At 41.3% G+C, this 20,371-nt stretch overlaps 2 protein-coding genes across 5 annotated transcripts in view; one reads left to right on the forward strand and one right to left on the reverse strand.

Annotated features, from left to right (window-relative positions):
- Positions 1 to 11,810, forward strand: part of fam13b (family with sequence similarity 13 member B) — a 66,316-nt gene extending 54,506 nt beyond the window's left edge. The window contains 11 exon segments of the mRNA XM_035669641.1: positions 146 to 217; positions 882 to 1,155; positions 1,259 to 1,400; positions 1,983 to 2,064; positions 2,875 to 3,075; positions 3,987 to 4,201; positions 4,525 to 4,608; positions 4,721 to 4,816; positions 5,025 to 5,404; positions 6,349 to 6,450; positions 7,170 to 11,810. Of these exon segments, the coding sequence (XP_035525534.1) occupies positions 146 to 217; positions 882 to 1,155; positions 1,259 to 1,400; positions 1,983 to 2,064; positions 2,875 to 3,075; positions 3,987 to 4,201; positions 4,525 to 4,608; positions 4,721 to 4,816; positions 5,025 to 5,404; positions 6,349 to 6,450; positions 7,170 to 7,293 (1,772 nt within the window). The 3' untranslated portion in view covers positions 7,294 to 11,810.
- Positions 11,811 to 15,417: 3,607 nt separating this feature from the next.
- Positions 15,418 to 20,371, reverse strand: part of klhl3 (kelch-like family member 3) — a 16,901-nt gene continuing 11,947 nt past the window's right edge. For all 4 annotated transcript variants that reach the window (XM_035669151.1, XM_035669150.1, XM_035669152.1 and 1 more), the window contains 5 exons: positions 20,242 to 20,343; positions 20,015 to 20,143; positions 19,335 to 19,475; positions 18,623 to 18,766; positions 15,418 to 18,518 (listed from right to left, as the gene is read on the reverse strand). In XM_035669151.1, the coding sequence (XP_035525044.1) occupies positions 18,490 to 18,518; positions 18,623 to 18,766; positions 19,335 to 19,475; positions 20,015 to 20,143; positions 20,242 to 20,343 (545 nt within the window). In that variant the 3' untranslated portion in view covers positions 15,418 to 18,489. The remainder of the gene's footprint in view (positions 18,519 to 18,622; positions 18,767 to 19,334; positions 19,476 to 20,014; positions 20,144 to 20,241; positions 20,344 to 20,371) is intronic.

The following is a 20,371-nucleotide window of genomic DNA, read 5'->3' on the forward strand; positions in this document are numbered from 1 at the left end:
CACACACACACACACTACTGAATGAATGTTGGTGAGTGAAGTTATGAATGACTGACCTCAATGCTCCTCTTCTCTACTATCTCTCTCCCTGTCCCTCCTCCTTTTTCTCCCCTTCTTCTTCGTCCTCCTCCTTCCATCCAAACAGCGTCACCCCCCTCCCATCTCCACCTCCCTCCCATAGACTTCTCATGTATGCATCTGCAAAAAGAAGGCCATGGTAAGTAGTTAAATCTGTCCACACATCCACCAGTCCACCCATGCTTCCTTTCATCCTTTCTCGTTGATTTTTATTTTCTTCTATTGTGGTTGCTTGCTGGTTTAGACAAAGCACAGGAAGCTTTATTAATATATTCTCACATTTTAAAACGTGCTTTTAGGATACTGATTACAAATAAATCCCTGCATGCGGAACACTTTTCCCTCCATCAGATGTGATAACACAGCTGGTTCCTCTTCCCTCCTGCTGCAGGGTCACTGGGCAGACTGATCAGGACACCGTTCCTTTCTTAACACTTTTTTTCCTGCTCACTCTCGGTTTCTCAACCCTGTCTCATTATCTTTCCGGCTCCTCCTTCCCCTTCCCCTCCTTTCTCCCCCCTCGAATCAGCTCGTTAGCATAGCGCTGATAGTCAGGACACCGTTAATCAGGCGAAGAGTGAGTCAGCACTGAAGAAGAAAATTAATTTGTTGTTCAATGTATCAGCTCAGCGGCCAACTCCCAGGCAGCTTTTGTCTGTGTCATATTGACATGTACAGCATTTACCTCACGTGTAATACTCTTGTTAGCCAGGGATTACATTTATCATTTCTCGCCCTCCTTTCCTAACCTCTGTTAACTTTCTCTGACTCCCTCCTCTCTATTTGTTTCCTCCTCTCTGCAGACCCCGTCCCGGCTTACAAATCCTGGCAGGATGACAACGACAGCGGCGAGGCACAGCTCTCCCCGCTGGCCGGTCGCATGGTTCCCCTCCCACCGCTGCCCCTGGAGGAGGAAGGCGAGGAGGACGAGGAGGATGGAGGGCAAGATGCCTCCCCCTCCTCCTCCCGCTCCCACCCTCACCTCCTGGCACGCCGCTTTCTCGACTTTGGAGCGCACAGTGCCCAGCGGTTCCTCCAGCAGGACCCGGACGCCACCTCACCCACTAAAGCACAGAGGTACAATGAGCTGCAGACGTCCAAGCAGCTGCCATTACTACTACATGTAAAGGATTTCTGGGCAGTTCATTCATACTCGTGTTTCCTCCTCCTGTCAATCCAGGCCGCGGCGAGCATCATTTGGTTCCAAAGAGTCAATGAGAGGAGGAGATTCAGTGACCCACCAACTCACCAAGAAGCTTCAGCACCTGAAGAAGAAAATTAAGCAGTTTGAAGAGCAGTTTGAGAAGGAGAGGAACTATAAGGTAAAAATAAAATGTCTCGCTCCTCCTTCCTCCGTTGACTCATTCTGACTCCTATCTTTCTTTCTCTTCCATCTCTCCCTTTTTTTATATATAACAAGCCAACATACCATTGGGAATAAAGTTAATACAAGTGATCAACAGCTTGCAGGACAATTTGGTTCGTTTACAGTTTTAGAGTTCATGCTCTGACGTACCACTAAAACTTTTTAGTGATAAAGAAAAGGCCAAAATATAAATTGTATTTGTCTGTTGTAAATAGTGCCATAGCCCATAAGTGACTACAGCTAACTGATTGGAGAACAGAAACAGCAATTTATGAGGTTTGAAAGAAGACCCATTTAACAAATGAGTCAGTCTGTTTTATTCTGAAATTACTGACAATAAATAATTTCATGTTTTTACATAGAAACAACAGCCATTGAAATTTAAAGTAGCTGTTAATAAGATTTTTGCTTGATGCCTCGTGCTGAATCAGTCCTAATGACTAAATATTTATACTTTTTAAGACTTTATTTTCTATATTTATTTCTGTGTACAATAAGCTAATTAACACACCAACTCTTTCTCTTCCTCTGTCCGCAGCCCTCTCATGGAGACAAGGCAGCTAACCCTAAAGTCCTCAAATGGATGACCGACCTCACCAAGATCCGCAGGCAGATTAAAGGTAGAACCACTCGCTCTTATTCTTGTGAATGTGCATTTGTGTGTGTGTGTGTGTGTGTGTGTGTGTGTGTGTCGGGGTTAGATGTGTAGTGTTTGTGTGCCATCCTGTTCCATGCTGGACAGCTTGACCCTCTTCACTCAAACCTTTGACTTTTTTTAACCACATCGCATGTATGCTGGTCTAACACACACACACACACACAGCCACGCATATGGCAGGAGTTAAAGTGGCTCTCACATGCGTGGCTCCCACCCTCCAGTGTGCTGGTGCGTCCTTGTGAACCCACATTCATTACCTCTGCGGTGAATTTGGTAAGGTAAAACGGTGGATAAGACTTGAAGTTAAACACAAACCGTTAACAGCAAAGTATTTGGATATAAAAATGAATCTTGATAAAAGATTAATCTACAAAAATATAATATTCTTTATGATCAGAATTCAAATTAGGACTTCAGGAGTTTTTTTCCTTTGATAAACTGGTGTTTCTTGCCGGTCAGTGAGCCCAAACACAGGTATTAGAATTTAAAACATTAATTAACTGATTAATTAATTGATGACTACTGATTTCTACACTTTGACGTGTCTCTTGTGCATCGTTTCACCATTCTGAACGAACCCCATGACACTTGTCCACCTTCTCTATGTGAGGTGACGGCTCTCCTTTTCGGCGAACGCAGTGGCCGAAACATTTCTCTCTGTTTCAAATCAAAATTGAAAACAACAATAACGCGAGCACCCGCTCTCCACTTTCCTCCCTCCTCCTCCGCCCAACGACCGATTGATTGATTGATTGACCGATCGGCCAACCAGGACGCCAGCACCACCTTTTACCCAGAAGCACGCTGAGGCACCAGGCTTTGCTCCATTCATACAGACGCCACCATACTCCCTCCTCCTCCCCTTCCTCCTCCTCCTCCTCCTCCTCCTCCTCTATCTGCTCACCTCCCCATCACACACTCACCCCCCCGCTCCACCCCTACTCAGGCCTGAGCTCTAGAACGTATCACCTCAGTAAGTACCAACCCCTCAGTAAGTAGACAATACATACACTACTGACAGTCACAATGAGGCGCCATTGTGAGAGCATCTTGTTTCTTTGCTTTGGTGTTTTTCCTGTTGAAACCGCATGTTGGGACGAGACATTTAACCAGAAGATTCACCAGAAAGAGATCATCAGTTTATTACATTTTTTGAAGGGGGGTGTTTATCAAAAAAGAAATCTGTTATTAATTACTTACTATTTGCTGACCAGTTGTCATTGTGACTAAAACTGCACTCTAAAACTTCATACTGTGGGCATTATTCCAACATTATCACATAGGGGAAAGTGCTGCACATAATAAAACTTTTTTTTTTTGCTATGAATCTGTAAATAATATTTTAATTTATAGGAAACAACAGCACAATTTCAGTACAGTTGCAGACCTTTAACTACATATGCTTTTGCACAGGGGAAATGAATACACTTGAAATCATCATTGCAGAGTAATGTGATGCTTTATCTAGAGATGTCAGTATGTCTCATTCATATGTATCAGACTGGCTCAGGAGCTTTACAGTCAGACGCTGGTAGAAAAATGTTCAGGAAAAGGTTTTTGCTTGCTGTGTTCGGGTTTCGACTGTGTGTGGTGGTGTGGTTTTGTTCGGGGTGTATCTCTGTCTGAGCATGTTTTTTTTTCTCTTCATATTGTGACGGGCTGACTTTAACCACTGCAGCTGTCAGACTCCTGCATGTCTGATCATACAGTGAAACATGTTGTATGTGCTGTCTGACTGAAGATCTTCTCCCCATTCTCTCTCTCTCTCTCTCTGTAACGCTGTTCTTGTCCTGGTTCTTTCTCTTGTACTTCACCCCCTGTACCCCCTCCCCTTTGTTTCTCTGCTTTATATCTTTGCTCATCACTGTATTCCTCCCTCCCCAGATGCCAAACACCGTGCAGAGAGCGAGCTTGGACCCCAGACTCGTCCTCGGAGCAACACCTTACCCAAGAGCTTTGGCTCCACGCTGGACCAAAGCTCTTACAATGCAGCGGTTGAGGTCAAGGGTCAGCGTCCCACCCGGGAGGAGACACTGGAGCTGATCCAGTGCAGGGTCAAAGGGAAGAGGCAGGAGGATGGCTGGCCTGATGACATCAAGGTTAGTGGACATTTGTTTTTTCAGAGCCTGGAACAGGCTGTTAAACCCCCTGCACACCCACACAGGTTTTTTATTGTACTACTGCAACACAAAATACTTGGACTTTTGACATAAAACGTGTAGACATTACATTGAAAATGACGGTGTTTAACAGTTCGACTTGTGTTGCATAAGATTTCACAGTGTCAGTTGTCTGCTCAGTGATGCGCACTGACTGTGGAACATCACAGCTGTGCAACATAACAAGTGGAACAGTGTGGCCAGAGTGTGTTTAGTTAAAGGTTACATCACTATCACATGATTAACTGTCTCTGTCTCTGTAGAAGATGACCAAGGAGCAGTTGTCCTGTGAGAAGACGGTCCTACAAAAGAACCTGCTGCACTACGAGGGCCTGCATGGCCGACCGGTAAGTTACCAACATCCTAAATCCTGCCCAGATTTCATTTGTTTTGTGAAGCTGTGTTAAAACACTCATTTAAACGTTCTCTAAACAGTTTCTCTCTCTTTCTCTCTGTCAGGTGACCAGAGAAGAGCGTCTGGTGGTGAAGCCTCTCTACGATCGCTACAGATTGGTCAAACAGATGCTCACCAGAGTCAGCATCACACCTGTCACAGTACGTACACAACATCACATCTGTAACACTATATTAGCAATTTACTCCTGCTGTTATTTTAAAACTACACACACTGCGATGTTGTTGTAGACTGCAGTAGTTTTCACCAGGTGTACCGTGTAAACTTGAAACTGAATATAGACAACACTCAAACAATTTAAGTATCCATAAAGTACTCACATGCTCTCGTTGTTGCTCTCTTCCCCAGATGTCCCCCTCCAGTAAGAGGCGAACTCAGACCCTCCAGCCAATCATTGAGGGGGAAACCGCTCATTTCTGGGAGGAGATCAAAGAGGAGGAGGAGGACGAGCGGAAGGAAAGAGAAGGAGGAGAAGAAGATGAGCGGGAGGAGGAGAGAGATGAGGAGGAGGAAGAAGAAGAGGAGGAGGAGGGAGAGAGCAGCGGCGGGGAGATGCAGAGCTCCGAGGTCATAATGGCCGTCGACCTCATGACCCCGACCGACAGACCAGTGAGGAGCCAGAACCAACCTGACCAACAGAGCGACTGTCCAATGACAGCCAAGCTGGAGGAGGGGTCGGGGAGGCTGGCGCTGGACCTGCGGCTGTCCAGCTCCAACGCTTCGTCCATGTAAGAACACACACACACACACATGCTCGTGGTACACCTGTATCACATATCACTTATTTACATTCACATTACAATAAAATGAAAATAGTTTCCAACAATCGAATTCTCATGATTCTCATCTCATACTCATCTTCCTCATTAATAGTTCAATGGATAAACAATCAGTATTTCTTTTTAGAAGACTAAATCGTAAACATCATCAAACACGAGCTAAATGTACGGCGGCCAACAGACCAACAAACTGCCATGGGCAGATGGACGGGCAGCTGGCAAATTGCTCCTGCAGTAGTTCCCTATGCAGTTAGCTGTAATAGCTAATGAAGGGGGATACTTTCTGTGTTTGCTGTCGCTAGACTGTGAAATGCAGACTGTGGGTGCAAAGTTAGCATGTCCCACAGTCAGAATAATGAGAATAAGGCTCAGCTTGAAGCATTATGGATTATTCAGCTTGGGCAATGTTGTAGAAGTGGAGTTAATTAATTAATATCCGCTCAACCTCTGAGGAAGGAAAACAAGCTCTGATTATCTCCAACTTTGCTGACTGTGCAGACACAGGCAGGAACAACGCGAGACAGAAAACACACAGATTTTATCTGCTGAGTCTGTAATCTGGTTATTGTGTCACCGAGCTTGTAGCTCTCACGCACGCACACACACACACACACACACACACAGGCCTCTAATCTTCTTCATCAGATCAGGTTTGTACATCCACGTCTCTTACCTGGACATGATCCTGACAGCTGATCCCTCACTTCCAGCCCTCCTCTTCTCTCCAGACTCAATTCTTAATTTATGGGCTAAGATCTAATTGATTGCTGTTAACACAAATATTTTAAGTATTTTTGTGTTCCAGTCAGTGTACAGTTGAGAGAACTGTTTCATTATTTTTATGGCAGCATTTTTACAGTAACTGTGTTCTTGTGTTTCCCATCATCCTCCAGGCCAGAGCTGCTGGAACAGCTGTGGAAGGCCAGAGCAGAGAAGAAGAAACTGAGGAAGACCATCCGAGCGTTTGAGGAAGATTTTTATCAGCATAATGGAAGGTAGGTGTTCACGTGCACAGAACAAAATCCAGACTGTCCGCATCATGAATTCAGTGCAGCACAATCCGGTATGTCTATGAAAGTTGATCCAGTATTGTTAACCAGGAAGAGCACTACATTCATTGGTCAAAATAACCCGTGGAAATCAGAGTTCAGTTGAAATACATGCTGCAATTTTCGCATTTAATGTAGCTGTGTAAAGAACATTTTATTTTTAGGTATGAGTCACTGTAAGTTCCTTGCAGCTTAAAAAGTCAAGATTTAGACCATATATGTCCCGGAAAGTAATCGCTATGACAGATTAGGGGATCAGGATGCCTTAAATTCCTGTCAGACTACATGTTGAACCCCAACCACAACCTGCATGAGTTGATAATGTGATCAGGCAGGACCGGCTAGAGGTAGACTTTGGCATCAGGAATGTCAACTACTGTGGTCGAAAGTATCGCGGAGGGAGCACATCGTAGAACCAAAATAATTCTGACGTGTCTTTTGCGAGGCGTCCTTGTTCCTTTTCGAGTCCACTGACTTCCACTGTGAGACATACAAATGTCAGATGGTTGACAGATTGCCGTGTCTGTCAGGAGAGAGCTGATAACTGCCTTTATTTGTGAGCAGCCCCACAGAGCTCTTAGGCTCTGGGACAGTAAGTGTGTGTCATTCTGGAGACTTCTTCAGAAATAAAACCTGTTCTCCTCTGTCTCCCTCCTCTGCTGTAGAAATGTTCAGAAGGAGGACCGGGTCCCGATGCTGGAGGAGTACCGGGAGTACAAGAGGATCAAGGCCAAACTCCGCCTCCTGGAAGTTCTCATCAGCAAACAGGATTCCTCCAAGTCCATCTAGACCCCGCCCGCAACCCCTCAGATACTCGCCATCACGGCACACATCAGCTCTTATCACCGCTGCGAGGACCCGCCCAGGGTGTCCCTCAGTCTGTCAGACGCCATCACACCTTGGAGGACTTAATAAACACTCCAGCATCATCGTCACATGACTTGACAGGGAGTCGACATCAAGACGCTCAGTCAGACTTCATGTCCACGACTTGGTGTGCTGCATTTATGTCATGGAGGAAAGTAAATTAGAGTGACTTGCTGGTTCAGAGTTACTTTGGGAAATTGAACTTTAAAGTCAGTAAGTTAGGATTTAACTGAAACACTTAAACACTGTTTGTAGTTCCAGGACTTCACCAGTGCAGGACAACTTTCAGTGATGTTTTGAGGGACTCAACCTTATTATAACTACAGAAACCAAAGCAAAGGTTTGGTTCTTGGAGTATTCAACTAGCACTGACTGGTCAAGAGCTATGTGTACAGAATCCATTCAGACTGCAACCAAACACTGGTTGTTGCTAGTATCAGTAATCAGATTAGGGATGGGAATTTTATTTTGACCAGTAAAAAAAATAGTTAAGTAATAAGTAAGCAGTAAATTAAAAAGAACAACATGGTGACTGTTGTCTCATGGCATACAACAACTCAAATGGGTTTTAATACTTTAATCTTTTGGCGAACAAGTTCATGACACTTTGGTCCTGGGACTATTGAATCCCCATTAGTGAGCGATATGCATTGAAGTGTCGAAAAATACACATTTTAAGTGCAAAAAGGGCAAATTTTAAGCATTTTGTTCACAAAATCACTTAAAATCATTACATTTGTTTGATAAATACATGATTATCTATATGTAACTACAGATATTTTCCTTGCCTGTGATTTCAGATTTCAGTAATGTGGACATTACAGTCTCTGAGGTTAATTAACCGCTTTAAAGGGTCACGTACATTTTTACAGCCATTTACATGTTTCATGAATGCAGCACCACCACAATATAAACTTAAAATCACTCCTGTCAGCCACAACTGATCTCTGCTGCCTCGTCTGACTGCGAATTGTTTCAAAACAAGGAGAAAAAGGAATCATCTTCACTGTCTGTCTTCATCATCGTCCCACCAATGTTGACTCGAGACTTTGCACTTGTCTTCTTATTTCTTCGACTTGTGAGAAAAAAAAAAACCAACTTTCTGACTTTTTAATTTCAAGAACTTTTCTTGTGTTGACTTTTGTTTCTTCATGTTGATTTTTCCTTCAGCAGCTTGAGGCATTTTAGACTCTTCACTCAAGACACCTGTTCTTTCTTTAGGACGTCGCACTGTGTGAAAAGTCCCTCTTTTCGTCTCGCTCCGGGGGGCCGCGGTTTCTCTAAGCAGCCTCTTTGGTGCGAGGTGATTGGTTATTTTATTCTGTCAGTAAAACTTTATTTAACGTCCTGAATGCTTCACCTTCTGACTGATTTTAAAATTCATTCACAGGTTTAAAAACAAGTTTGTTCGTGTATTCTTGTTAAAAAAAGAAGTGTAGACATACATGTTTGTGAGACACTGCTGTTCATGTTTATCTTGAATGAAAAAGAGTACGTGTTGTATTCCAAGAGAAAATGGAAAAAAAAAAAAAAAAAGTATTAACTCCCAGTGTGAGCTTGGAGAAATGCCTGTTTCTGATTTTGCTTTTCATTTATTTCTGTTCCTCAGCATTTCCTTTAAGTTTTTTGGCAATATTTGTCAGTAAGATGTTCACTAGGTTGGCGTACGCTGGTGTTTGCAAAGTAACTTAGTTTCCCATGAGCCTCTTGCAAAAAAGAAAATGCTGCTTTTAAGTCCCCTAAGCTCAGACGTCTGAGTTTTGAAGTCATATGCTCGTGATTTTGATATTTCTGACTGCACTTAAAGGCAGCATTAGACTGAAGATGCTCATAGGGAACATTTCTACTCAGATTAAGAGATTTTATGATGTTGTCTGTTGACTTTTTGTCTCTCCATTTGTTCAGTTTGCTGCATGGAGGCGTGTTAGTTTCTGAGGGATTATGGGTGATAAATGCTGAGGAGAGGAGCCAGTATCTGGTCCCTGCTGCTGCTGCTGCTGCTGCTGCTGCTGCTGCTGCTTCTTCTCTGAAACCAAAAGCATGTTGGCTACAGGCAGTGTCAGTCTGACGGTGTGTTGAATGTCAGTGACGACGCAGTCAGCAGTTGCTGTGCAGCTGATGCGACTGTTACTGACGTTGGTTAAAGTTTGAATGTAGCTTTAAAGGCTGTATTGTATCAATGAGGTGCCAACACTGCCAGCACTGATTTCAAACACAGAGAAGTGACTCCGTCTGTGGTTCACTGATATTTTTCCCCAACTGGCGAGTCAGTGCGGAGGGTCTGATTAGTATGTAGCATGATGTCTACGATGCTGAGAGAACACAACAACAACCCTCGAGCTGTGTTTCTCTTCGGTCTAACCTGCAGTCCCAGTGAAGTTTCATTTCCTGCTGGCAGGTAAAATGAGGGCAGGTGAGGAGGAGAACGTTTGAGGTGTGGTGCATGCCAACGAGCTTGTTCTCTTTGTTTATCTTCTTCCTCTCCGTAGAGGCCATGTTGTCTTATATCAGATAGGAGTCAAGATGCCACAGTGTGATGTGTGTAAGTTATTACACCGGCTGTGTTGGCACGTGAAGTTCTATTATCAGAACCTCTTTGGCTCGTTACTTGTGAGATGTTTAAGGCCGATAAGACAAAGTAGTACTTTTTTTTTTTTTTCTTTGCTGAATTGATGTACATTTAACTGCCAGAATCAAAGCTGACCGCAGTCTTTTTGTCTGTCAGTGGACGGCAGATGAGATGGTTTGAAATCAAAGTTTTGAGTGAGTCAAGAGTTGAACTTTTTGTGAGTGCTTGTGAAGAACACGATGGAGGTGTTTGTGTTTGTCAGGACGGTAAAGTTCGGAGGTTTGATGTAAATAGATGTTATTTGCACAGCATTCACAGAATGCAGCCCTTTTGTGTTTTTTCATTTGTATTTCTAAAAATGAAGCACTACTTCTATACAAATATAAATATATACTGTACATAAAAAAAACACCCGAAGGAATGAATGTCGGAAATGTTTAAATTATTTCAAACATTACGTTTGGCCCCCTTTGGTTCATTATATTTGTGATGCCCTGAGAATGTGTTTTTTTATTATTATAAATATTGCTATTACTATCATAACCATTATTTTGTGTGATAATGACAATAATAATAACCCTTTTGTATCTACTCACCAACTGTAAAACCAGCTGTAGAAGTTAGTCGGGCACTGTGTGTGACTAATCAAACATGAACCTGCTCTGTTCTCTGATTTCTTTTGTCGCTCTGTGTAATATAAGCTAATATAGAAGCAGTACTGTAGTGAGCTTGCATGGCAAAAGAGAACATAATAGTATGAATAACACGATGTATTGTTTCTATTATTTGTGCCATGAAGAAGCAGCAATAATAAAAGTTTGCGTGGAGGTTTTACAGTATCGGGTAATGATGGGTGGGACCGACTGTGTGTGAATATTTGAGGTACATTGTTATTTCTTTATATATTTCTATTATAATTGTTTTCAGACACACATTGTCTCACACACACACACACACTGCTCAGATGGTGTGTTTTTACCACTGTTGTCAGCTTAATGTTCATGTTGGCGCTGCTGAAAAACCAAAATAAGAGTTTAAATTAAGCAGGATGGTGAACAGGGATTGAAAAGCCAATGACAGATGTGTCATATCTGAAAACATTCCAGTTTTATCATCATTCAGAAAGTGGAAACAATCCATCGTCAGTCTCTGAGTGGCTTTGATTTGACTTTTTCTTTTTTTTGTGAGTCTCCAACAACGGTGAACAGTTGATTTGTTTGGCGCCTCAGTTTCTTACTTTTGTTTTTCATTGTGCCTGCAACAGAGTGGTAAAATTCACGTGGTTCATACGTTGTAAACTGTAAATGTATTCTGTCTCTGTCAGTGTACAGTTGTTTCCTCTCACACTCACCCATCCAACATGCATGGTTGTTTCACACGCCTGGAGTTCGCAGCAGAAGTCGCTGTCGAAGATGTCTCATAGGTCAGAGCTCCTCCTGGAAATCTTGAAAGAAAATGACCAGTTTTTTGGTCAAAATGGCAACAGATGAGATAAAAGATATTTTACAAGTCTGTAAATGGATTTTTGAGTAAAGACAGTCTTTAAATCTTTAAAATTTAAAGGACAAACGGTCATGTTGCTTACAGGTGTGATTAAGAAAGTTAGAAATCAGATACTTCCTGACATCTTTGATACTGGATTTTGCTGTTAATTCCTCTGACCAGCGAGGTTCTTGCTTACTCTAGGTCACCTACATGTGAAACTGTGTTTTATCACATCAATATATTGTATGTACGTATGTATCTATAAATGTTTTCTTACTTTGTGAATGCTTTTTTTTCTGTTGTTTCTTCATTAACAAAAAAGATGAGAAAATACAATCAGTAACAAGCATTTACACATGAAAATAAAATTTACAAGCTTGCCACATCAGTTATCTTGCTTCTTGAGTTAAATGAACCAAAGTAACAGAACGTATTGTCTGTCAACCTACCCTGTATAAATAAAGGTAAATGATTAAAATATTAGATATTATGGACAAATACTTGAAAGATATCTATGATACAGCGGTAAATAATGTTCTTAGCAAGCTGGGCCAAATGCAGAGCAATAGACAAAAGACTATTAATTTAAAAAGAGGACCAACTACAGTGAGCGCATATTTGTGACAAGCACTACCAGGGCTTTGTTATTCCATTCTCATCTAAAGTAGAAATGTGGTGGCCTACGTAGAAGAGGACCCACTAAAAACAGCAGGGGCGGGTGGACATGGAGACTTTAAGTGATGTTAAAAATACAATCATATATATCAATATTTGCTTGGAAAAGCCCCCAAATCTTAACTAAAAAACATAAAATTATTGTGGCACATTAGTAAAACGTTGAATAGAAATATTTACATTTGGTATTAGAAATCAATACTTTGTTTAATTTCCAAATCTTTACAAATACATGCCTTTTTATGCCTACCACTGAGTCTAAAATGTGGCCATAACAGAAGATTAAATTGTATGTGTTAATAGCATTTGACACCAAACAGGGTGACAGCTGGGAGGCAGCTGTCACTCCCTCTAGATCTGCCCCGGAGGAAAAGGCTCAGTGTAAGGTAACGAAAACACAACAGTCCTTATTTTGATGATTATACAATAATGAAAACATACATATCAATATTATATTCAATTTCTGCCAATAGATCCTCCTAAATAAAACACACTGGACCTTTTAACTCTTATATTTCACTGTTTGTCTTTGATGACTTCATTTTTATTCCAACACATCTGCAGTTTTGTGAAATGAACTTAATAAGCAGTGTTTCTAATTTTGATGGTTACTTTAACCTTAAGTTTTCATTCACTTCCTGTAATGGTGCAGCACACTGACTAGTAAACAGCGCCCTCTAGTGGACAACAGCAACAACACACCTGCCTTCACTGACTTAAATTACTTAAAATACTTTCATTGCAGCATTTTTCATATATATTTAAAAACGTGTGCATTCAAATAAAGTAACTGTATTATTACTGGTTAATAATGTGGAAAGCACAGGTGTTATTAATAACACTGATTATAGCTGAGCTCCATTTTGAGTTCCTGATACTGTTCATACTGTCACAGAGCGATCAGTAATGCTATCAGCTTTATGACAATGTCTCCAAAAACTGAACTAATAAAATGGCCACTAAGTGTCCTTTAATTAAATAATGTTGGACATTAAATAGTACATTTAACTATTTTTGGGCTAATGAAAATCACAACTATCCAGTGGTAACCAGGCAGCTCCACCACCATACTCACATGTAGACTTCTGTCGTATTAACAACCAGCGGTGGAAGAAGTATTCAGATCTTTTAGATTAAGTAGCAATAACACAGTGCAGGAGTACTCTGTTACAAGTAAAAGTCCTGCATTCAAAATGTTACTTCAGTAAAAAGTACAAAAGTATTAGCATCATTAATTTTTGTTATCTTGTTGGAAAGTATCTCATAAGCACTGTTGCAGTACCGCAGAATAATTAAGTAGAATATATTGTCTACAATTTGCTAAAGTCAACCATGATACGTCCTTATTCTAAAGAATATGAGTATAGTATAATTAAAGTATCAAAAGAAAAAGTTGTCTATGCTGAATGGCCTGTTTCAGAAAATGTACATTATATTATTGGATTATAAATACTGATGAAATGTGAGGTCGAGGGTAATTGATTACTTTTACAGGTAGTCTAATAATAATAATAATAATAATAATAATAATAATAATAATAATAATAATACATGATTCTTTGTTGGTTATATATTATGTTATTCATCTGAATCTGCACACAAACATCAAACCAAGGTTATAATGCACCAGAGTTTATTCCACTCTCCCCACAACACTGTGCCCGAGGTTGCTGTGGCAACATGTGAACTTATGATGTAATGCGTAGCCAAGGAAACCAACTTTTCACAAGCTAAAAATACAGCAGAGCGTTTCCATGTAAACAGCACATGTAAAAAAGAAAGGTTTGTGCTAGTAGGCTGCTAATAAATAAACCTTTATCCTGTCAGTAATGATATTAAACACACCTCCTCTCTACAGGAAACCTCAGTTTCAACATACATCTGTAAACAAATACACTGCCAAGTCATCATATAGAAAGACTCACCTGTTTCTGAGCTCCTTACGGCACTACAACCCTCCAGCAGCCCAGACTGAAACAACCACCCAACATTAATACACTGTAGTAAGTTTATTAGGATTGTTATGTAAACACTCACATATGGACCTGCATGGTTCAGCACTACGGACAGGTCAGAGAGTCGCTGATTAACTGTAGCTGTCAATCAATCATCAAAGAGCAGTACTGCAGATTTCAGCTTATATCTCATTATTAATGACATTTGTAATCTGATGACAATCATCTCCATAATGAACAGATTGATGATTTTAAGTCTCCTTTCTTTGTGCTACACATCACATGACCTGGCATCAGTTCAGCAGCTGTGTGGAAAGAGTTTGTGGTGACTTTTAATGCAATGCATTTAAAAAAGATGTTACAATGACAACTTCGAGGGCGCCCCGATAGCTCGCCTGGTAGAACTGGTGCTCCCAAATACCAAGACTGAGTCCCTGCTGCAGCGGCCATGTTCCACTGTGACCTGTGGCCCTTTGCTGCGTGCCTCCCCCTCTCTCTCCCCCTCTCTCCCGCCCTCTCTCCCTCCATGCATCAGAATATACTCAAAGTACTCAGTATGTAGACTGGCCCATTATGTTACTGTAGTTATCAGTGTATGTGTGTGTACGTGTTGCAGCTGGTAAAGCTCTTTTTAATGAGTTCTCATACTGCTGGGCTGCTTGTGAATTAAATAAAGTGTCTCAACCTGGAACAATACATCATGGTTTATTTGTTGGTTATACTTTGTTTTAAATCTGAATCTGCAAAGTGACTGAAGTTGTCAGATAAATGCAGTGAAGTACTAAGCATATTTTAAAGTATTTCCCTGTAAAATATAGTGGAGTGTGAGTATAAAGTATAAAAATACCAGTACTGAAGTATTTTAGAATTGTACAGCGCTTAGTTACTTTCCAACAACTCTAATCTCTAATATTATAGGATATATCGAGGATGCACACTTATGATTTAAATAGTTTCCCACTGTCCTTAATATATATCGTCATGATATTTACTTTTACTTAATGTTGGATATTATTCTGCATAATGAAACTGTTACTGATATTTCACACAGTGTCTGATGAAGGTGTATCAGAGATCCTAACAGTGACACAGATCATATAAACCACCTGTGTGTGTACTGCTGCGTAGCTTCACAATGAACAAAGGACACATTAAACTTGGCAGAACTCTGTTGTGCTCTTAAAGGAAGATCCCTGTGTTCACGTTATTCTGTCCAACACAAAGTCAGCTTTTATGTGCCAGAAGATGGAAGTTCATTTCATATAAAAAAAGATCCTAAACGCATTTTTACAATTCCAGACAAAGCAGCACAAGTCAGTTTAGAGCATTTTCTTTTTGCAAAGTAAGCCTTTGTTTTTTTTGTTTGTTCATTATTTCAAGTATGAAGGTTTACAAATCATCTGTAAGTACAGTGCACAAACTTCAACCTTCACAGATCCCCCGAACACACGTCAGTCAATGAACTCACAATATCAACCGTTTAGTTTACGACACCCACAGTTTATGATATTAAAAATATAACATCTGCGCTTAGTAAGAACTTTACTCGTCTGAAAACTGCGAGGAGCACACCTCCTCAACAACTCACTTCGAGGTGCATTTAGCAGCTCTTCTGGGGCTCACCAGCTGAGGTTTAGGTTGAGTTTACTTTTAATGCGGTGGAGAAGTCCCGAAGGTGCTCAGGATAGCGGATGCTGAACATCAACGACTCCACGATAATTCAGCAAACTCAGTCTGCTAATGAAGGCCATGTGACACGGTCAAAAGCTCCAGAACAGCTACTAAATGGACCTTGTGGTGAAATTCTGTTTTTCTACAAGGTCACACATGAACTGAACTTCAACCATACTGGTGTTTTTTTATGTTTTAGCCGATCTACATTGAATTGCATACAGTTATAACTTACTGTTATTGATTAACACATTTTCCCTACATTCCAGGCGGCCACTGGTTTCCATTTTATTAAGAAACTATATTAAGTTAAACTAACAGAAACTTGATTTGCTTCAGATGACTCATGCCAGTGAACAGAGCAGTTGTAATTTATAGCAGTAATGCAGTGAAGAAAGTATAGATTGTTCCCTCTGGTACGTTCAGATGCTGATGGGAGGCTCTAACACCCAAAGCTGTGCTTCCAATCACCCCCTATCTGCTGCCAAGTGTATTTACATAACTTCCAGTTGTTCAAGTGCAATTTATGCTCCACACACACTCCCTAAAACATCCCCACAATGGAAGGAAAACAGAACAAAAAAGTAGTGTTCATGGTGTAAACCGTAATTAAAAATCCCATATTTCTCCTTTGACACGACATCATCTTCATCAGTGATAACATAGAATAATCTTATAGTGTACGAACTACTGAGTGTCTATAATGTAGGAAATAGAGAATGAATTAATGCAGAGAAGAAGAAACTGCTAATATGACTGTTTACCTCTTGATTGACATAACTGGTGCATGCTGCAACAGTGTGCTGCAGTGGACCTCTAAATGTGCCTATAATGCACTTCCTGCCCCCAGACACATGAACACACCGTACAATCCACACCATTTACCTGCATCACTGCGCCAAGATAACTAGCAAACAATGTAAACTAATGTAAACTAGGATCTGGAGTGGTGCACACGCTGATGTTGCATTACATTGCATGTAACTGTGTGCTCCAGACCTCAGCACTGCCGCCCCCAACAGTCCTGTCTGTGGCAGCAACATGAGTCCAACCCTGGAGAGTCCCTTAAAGAACTGGACTATTCACAGTGATCACTTACAGCATCTCGAGTGAGTTTCATACAGTAATCTGAAGTGAACTTCCTGGAAGACACTAATCAATCTAACTGAATGGTTTGTATTAATAAGGTTTGTATTAACACGGTTGGGACTAATGTAGAACACATGACTTGTAAATTGACTGAACATACAAAAACAACAGTATGGTTTTTTTTTTTTTTAGGCGTTTTATATACTTATTTGTCATCACAGCCGAACGCGTCCAGTTAACTCCAGGATTTTTGGAAGAGTGCAGGCAGCAGTGAAAGGCTGGCTGAGGACACCTTTCATAAAAACAGCTTCTATTAATCTCTTTTTCTTCAAAGCTATGGCACCAGTCAGTCCACTAAATAACTACACCTAAAATATACCCACTATCATCTGGATGAATATGCGTAGAGCACAAGTGTAACACGAGGCTGAGAAAATGAAATGAGAACCTCACTTTGTTATGAATAAATGCTGTGGGATCAATTGTCCCAAAACAATAAATAGAAAATCTTAAACTTGCATCTTTTACATTAGAACTGTGCAGCTGAATGTCTACAGTGCATTTTGACACACTCCCTTAGACAATGAACACAAACAATTCATCATTTCAGAGATTAAAAAAAAAAACACCACGTGAATCTGTTTGTCCTAACTGGCACTTTTTTCTCTCTTTTCTTACAATTTCGGATGAAATTATTGGCCTTTGAGTGGTGCGTTTAAATGCTCCAATGAGTACGGTCAGTAACGGAGACAGACAGCTGAGCAGCCGTCTGTCTGACAGCAGGTCAGTGAGACGGGCCGACGTCTGGGCCAGCCAATCAGTGAGTCAAACAGCCAGCCTGCCGGTCTGTATCAGTCAGTGCAAGTGATCAGTGCATCAGTAGTGTGTCGACAACAGAATCAAGTCCTACTGCGTCGAATGGGATCAACCAGCCTGGGTCTAAAGCCACAGCAGTGGTTCTCTAGCTCTTTAAAAACAATCTCAAAAATATTAAATATGACGGCTGATTTGCATATAAGATGTTTTTCTACATTCTTTATATTATCTTCCATGTAGTTCAACAGTTGGACCTGCTGACGCTCGGCACGGGAATCAAACTGGGTTCATTTCTTTAAAATCAAGCCGAGCAAACAGTTGCCATGAGCTGATTTATGTTTTAGGAAACTGCGGAAAATCTCATAATTAAAAAAAAAAGAAAGGCTCCAATGGCGTGCCCAGGTAAAACCTCATCAGTATTCAGGTTCCCAGGTTTGATACGGTCCATCACATGAACGCCACAGAGCATCTAAAGCACTAAAGTCCAGCGTCTGAGTTAGTCTTCTGTCAGCTGATACAGCCACTTGTTATGTGCTTGGCATTTGAAAACTCACCAAGACAAAGTTCTTATAAGCCCACCATCCTGTGGCTACTGTTTCTTATCCAGTGCAACAACGTCCTTCAAAGTCAGGATCTCACTAATGGAAACTGGCTTGAAGCAACAAAAAAAGTCTGGCCGCGGTTTAGCGCCAAAAAACTCTTTAAAAAACGCATCCTTGGTTATTAAGTCAGCTGTGGACTGAGGGCGTCCCGTCCATTTGGACTGCGTTTTAGGCGTCTCTTCTCCGTTTGCATGGTGAGCTTCAGACGTCAGTGCGAGTCTCTGTGCGAGCAGCTTCCGCAGTGCGAGGGCCCTCGTCATAATGGCTTGTCAATCACTGCGACTCCTGTAGGAGAAAATGAAAGAGTGAGTGAGACAAATCATAAACGGGTTAAATGGGAACTCAGTCATATTAATGTCTCTCTGTGACGTAGAAATGAGCAGACTTACCAGCGTAGCTGCGTCCGTTGCTCATGTTTGTGGGAATGAGGCTCCACTTGTCTGTGGCCGGGTTGTAAAACTCTACTGAGGAGAGGTTACAGGAGCCGTCGTCTCCTCCAATGACATACAGCAGCCCGTTAATGGCACAGACACCTTGAGGAGAGAGTGGTACACATTTAACCACTCTGACAAACCCTTATACACATGCTCACATGCTTATGTGTTCATCAGGACAAAGTAAAAGGTCATTCCTGTGTTCTTCCAAACCTCTTACATACAATGAACTTATCTGATCTAAAAGACCAACACAGCAACCTTGCCTATCACTAAATCACCAGTTCATATGAGGTGACACACACACTGTCAGCACAGACACATGCACTGATAGGCAGAAAAGAAAAACACACTCACTCTTTCATGTGCAGTAAATGAAACACACATTAAGATTAACATCTGCCACTGGACGATTGTAATTACTAAACAGGAAACTAACTGTAGCTTCATGATTTTGATCTTAGCTTGTGGAGTGAAACCGATATAGAGATCAATAATGTGCCAGCTCCTAATTACATACTTCTGTTTTAATCAATGAGCTAGCGTTGCCTAAAGAATGGCTCCATTACAGGGGATCATTCATCTGTTGGACAAGTCTTTCAATCACAGGATCAAAAACTCAAGCGGTCATCTGACGGATGGCGTGCGTCCGTGGTTGTTATCTGACCTGCGTTTCGTCGGCACATGTTCATGTCACAGACCAGCCTCCAGGTGTTGGTCTGTGGGTCGTACACCTCGACGCTCTTCCTCACCAGTGGACCGTCATGTCCTCCTGCTGCATACAGTTGACCGCCCAGCACACCCACCCCTGGACACACACACACACAGAGGAATCAATGTGAGCACAGATGAGTTATAGTGTTGTCTTGACACAAGAATTAAGATATTAATACAGAATATAAAACAGTGGATAAATAAATGTTTTTTTGCAAGCAAGCGGGTAAAACTTTTCTTCATACTGTTAAGGCGAGCTCTCATTTTGCTCACTGTAATCAAACGTAACAGTTGAGTTCTTTCTAGGATTGTACAATTGCAGCCAATGTCCACAGGGTGGTGCTGTTGCTCCACAGGGAACTGTTGGCAAAAGCTCAACCTGCCTCATTAACTAGAATACAGTATGTACGTTGTGTGGCTTTGAATTAACTGGGGTAATCTTGTTCTATATATAGAGTCAGTGTCAGGCTCACATACATTGCAGCTGGTACAGATGATCACAAATAACAGAAAAATAATATTAAGATAATATTAATTAGTAAGAAACGTCAAGAAGCACTAGTTACAGTTAAAAAAAATATTGTTTTACTGCTTGCTGTGTGTGTGTGTGTGTGTGTGTGTGTGTGTGTATACCTGCTCCACTGCGCCGTGTGCTCATGTCAGCTACATAGCACCACTGATCAGTGACAGGGTCGTATTCTTCCACTGTACTGAGGCACTGACGGGATGCTCCATCATAGCCTCCTACTGCATACAACTTACCTGTAGACAGACAGACAGAGTTGTTTAAAACAGGTTACATTTGAATTTTGGCTTTTCACTGAAAGAGCATATGATGTAACCCAGGTCAGACGTCTCACCATCGACCACCCCGACACCCACGCTGCTTCGTCGTGTGTTCATGGAGGCTACATACATCCACTCGTTAGTTTTATAATTGTAGGACTCTACTGTCGACAAACCTGATACAGACACAGAGAGAGAGAGAGA

The sequence above is a fragment of the Morone saxatilis genome, unplaced genomic scaffold (assembly GCF_004916995.1).
Source record: "Morone saxatilis isolate NCDOM2014 unplaced genomic scaffold, NCSU_SB_2.0 Contig22, whole genome shotgun sequence".
In the NCBI taxonomy this organism is placed as follows: Eukaryota; Metazoa; Chordata; class Actinopteri; family Moronidae; genus Morone; species Morone saxatilis.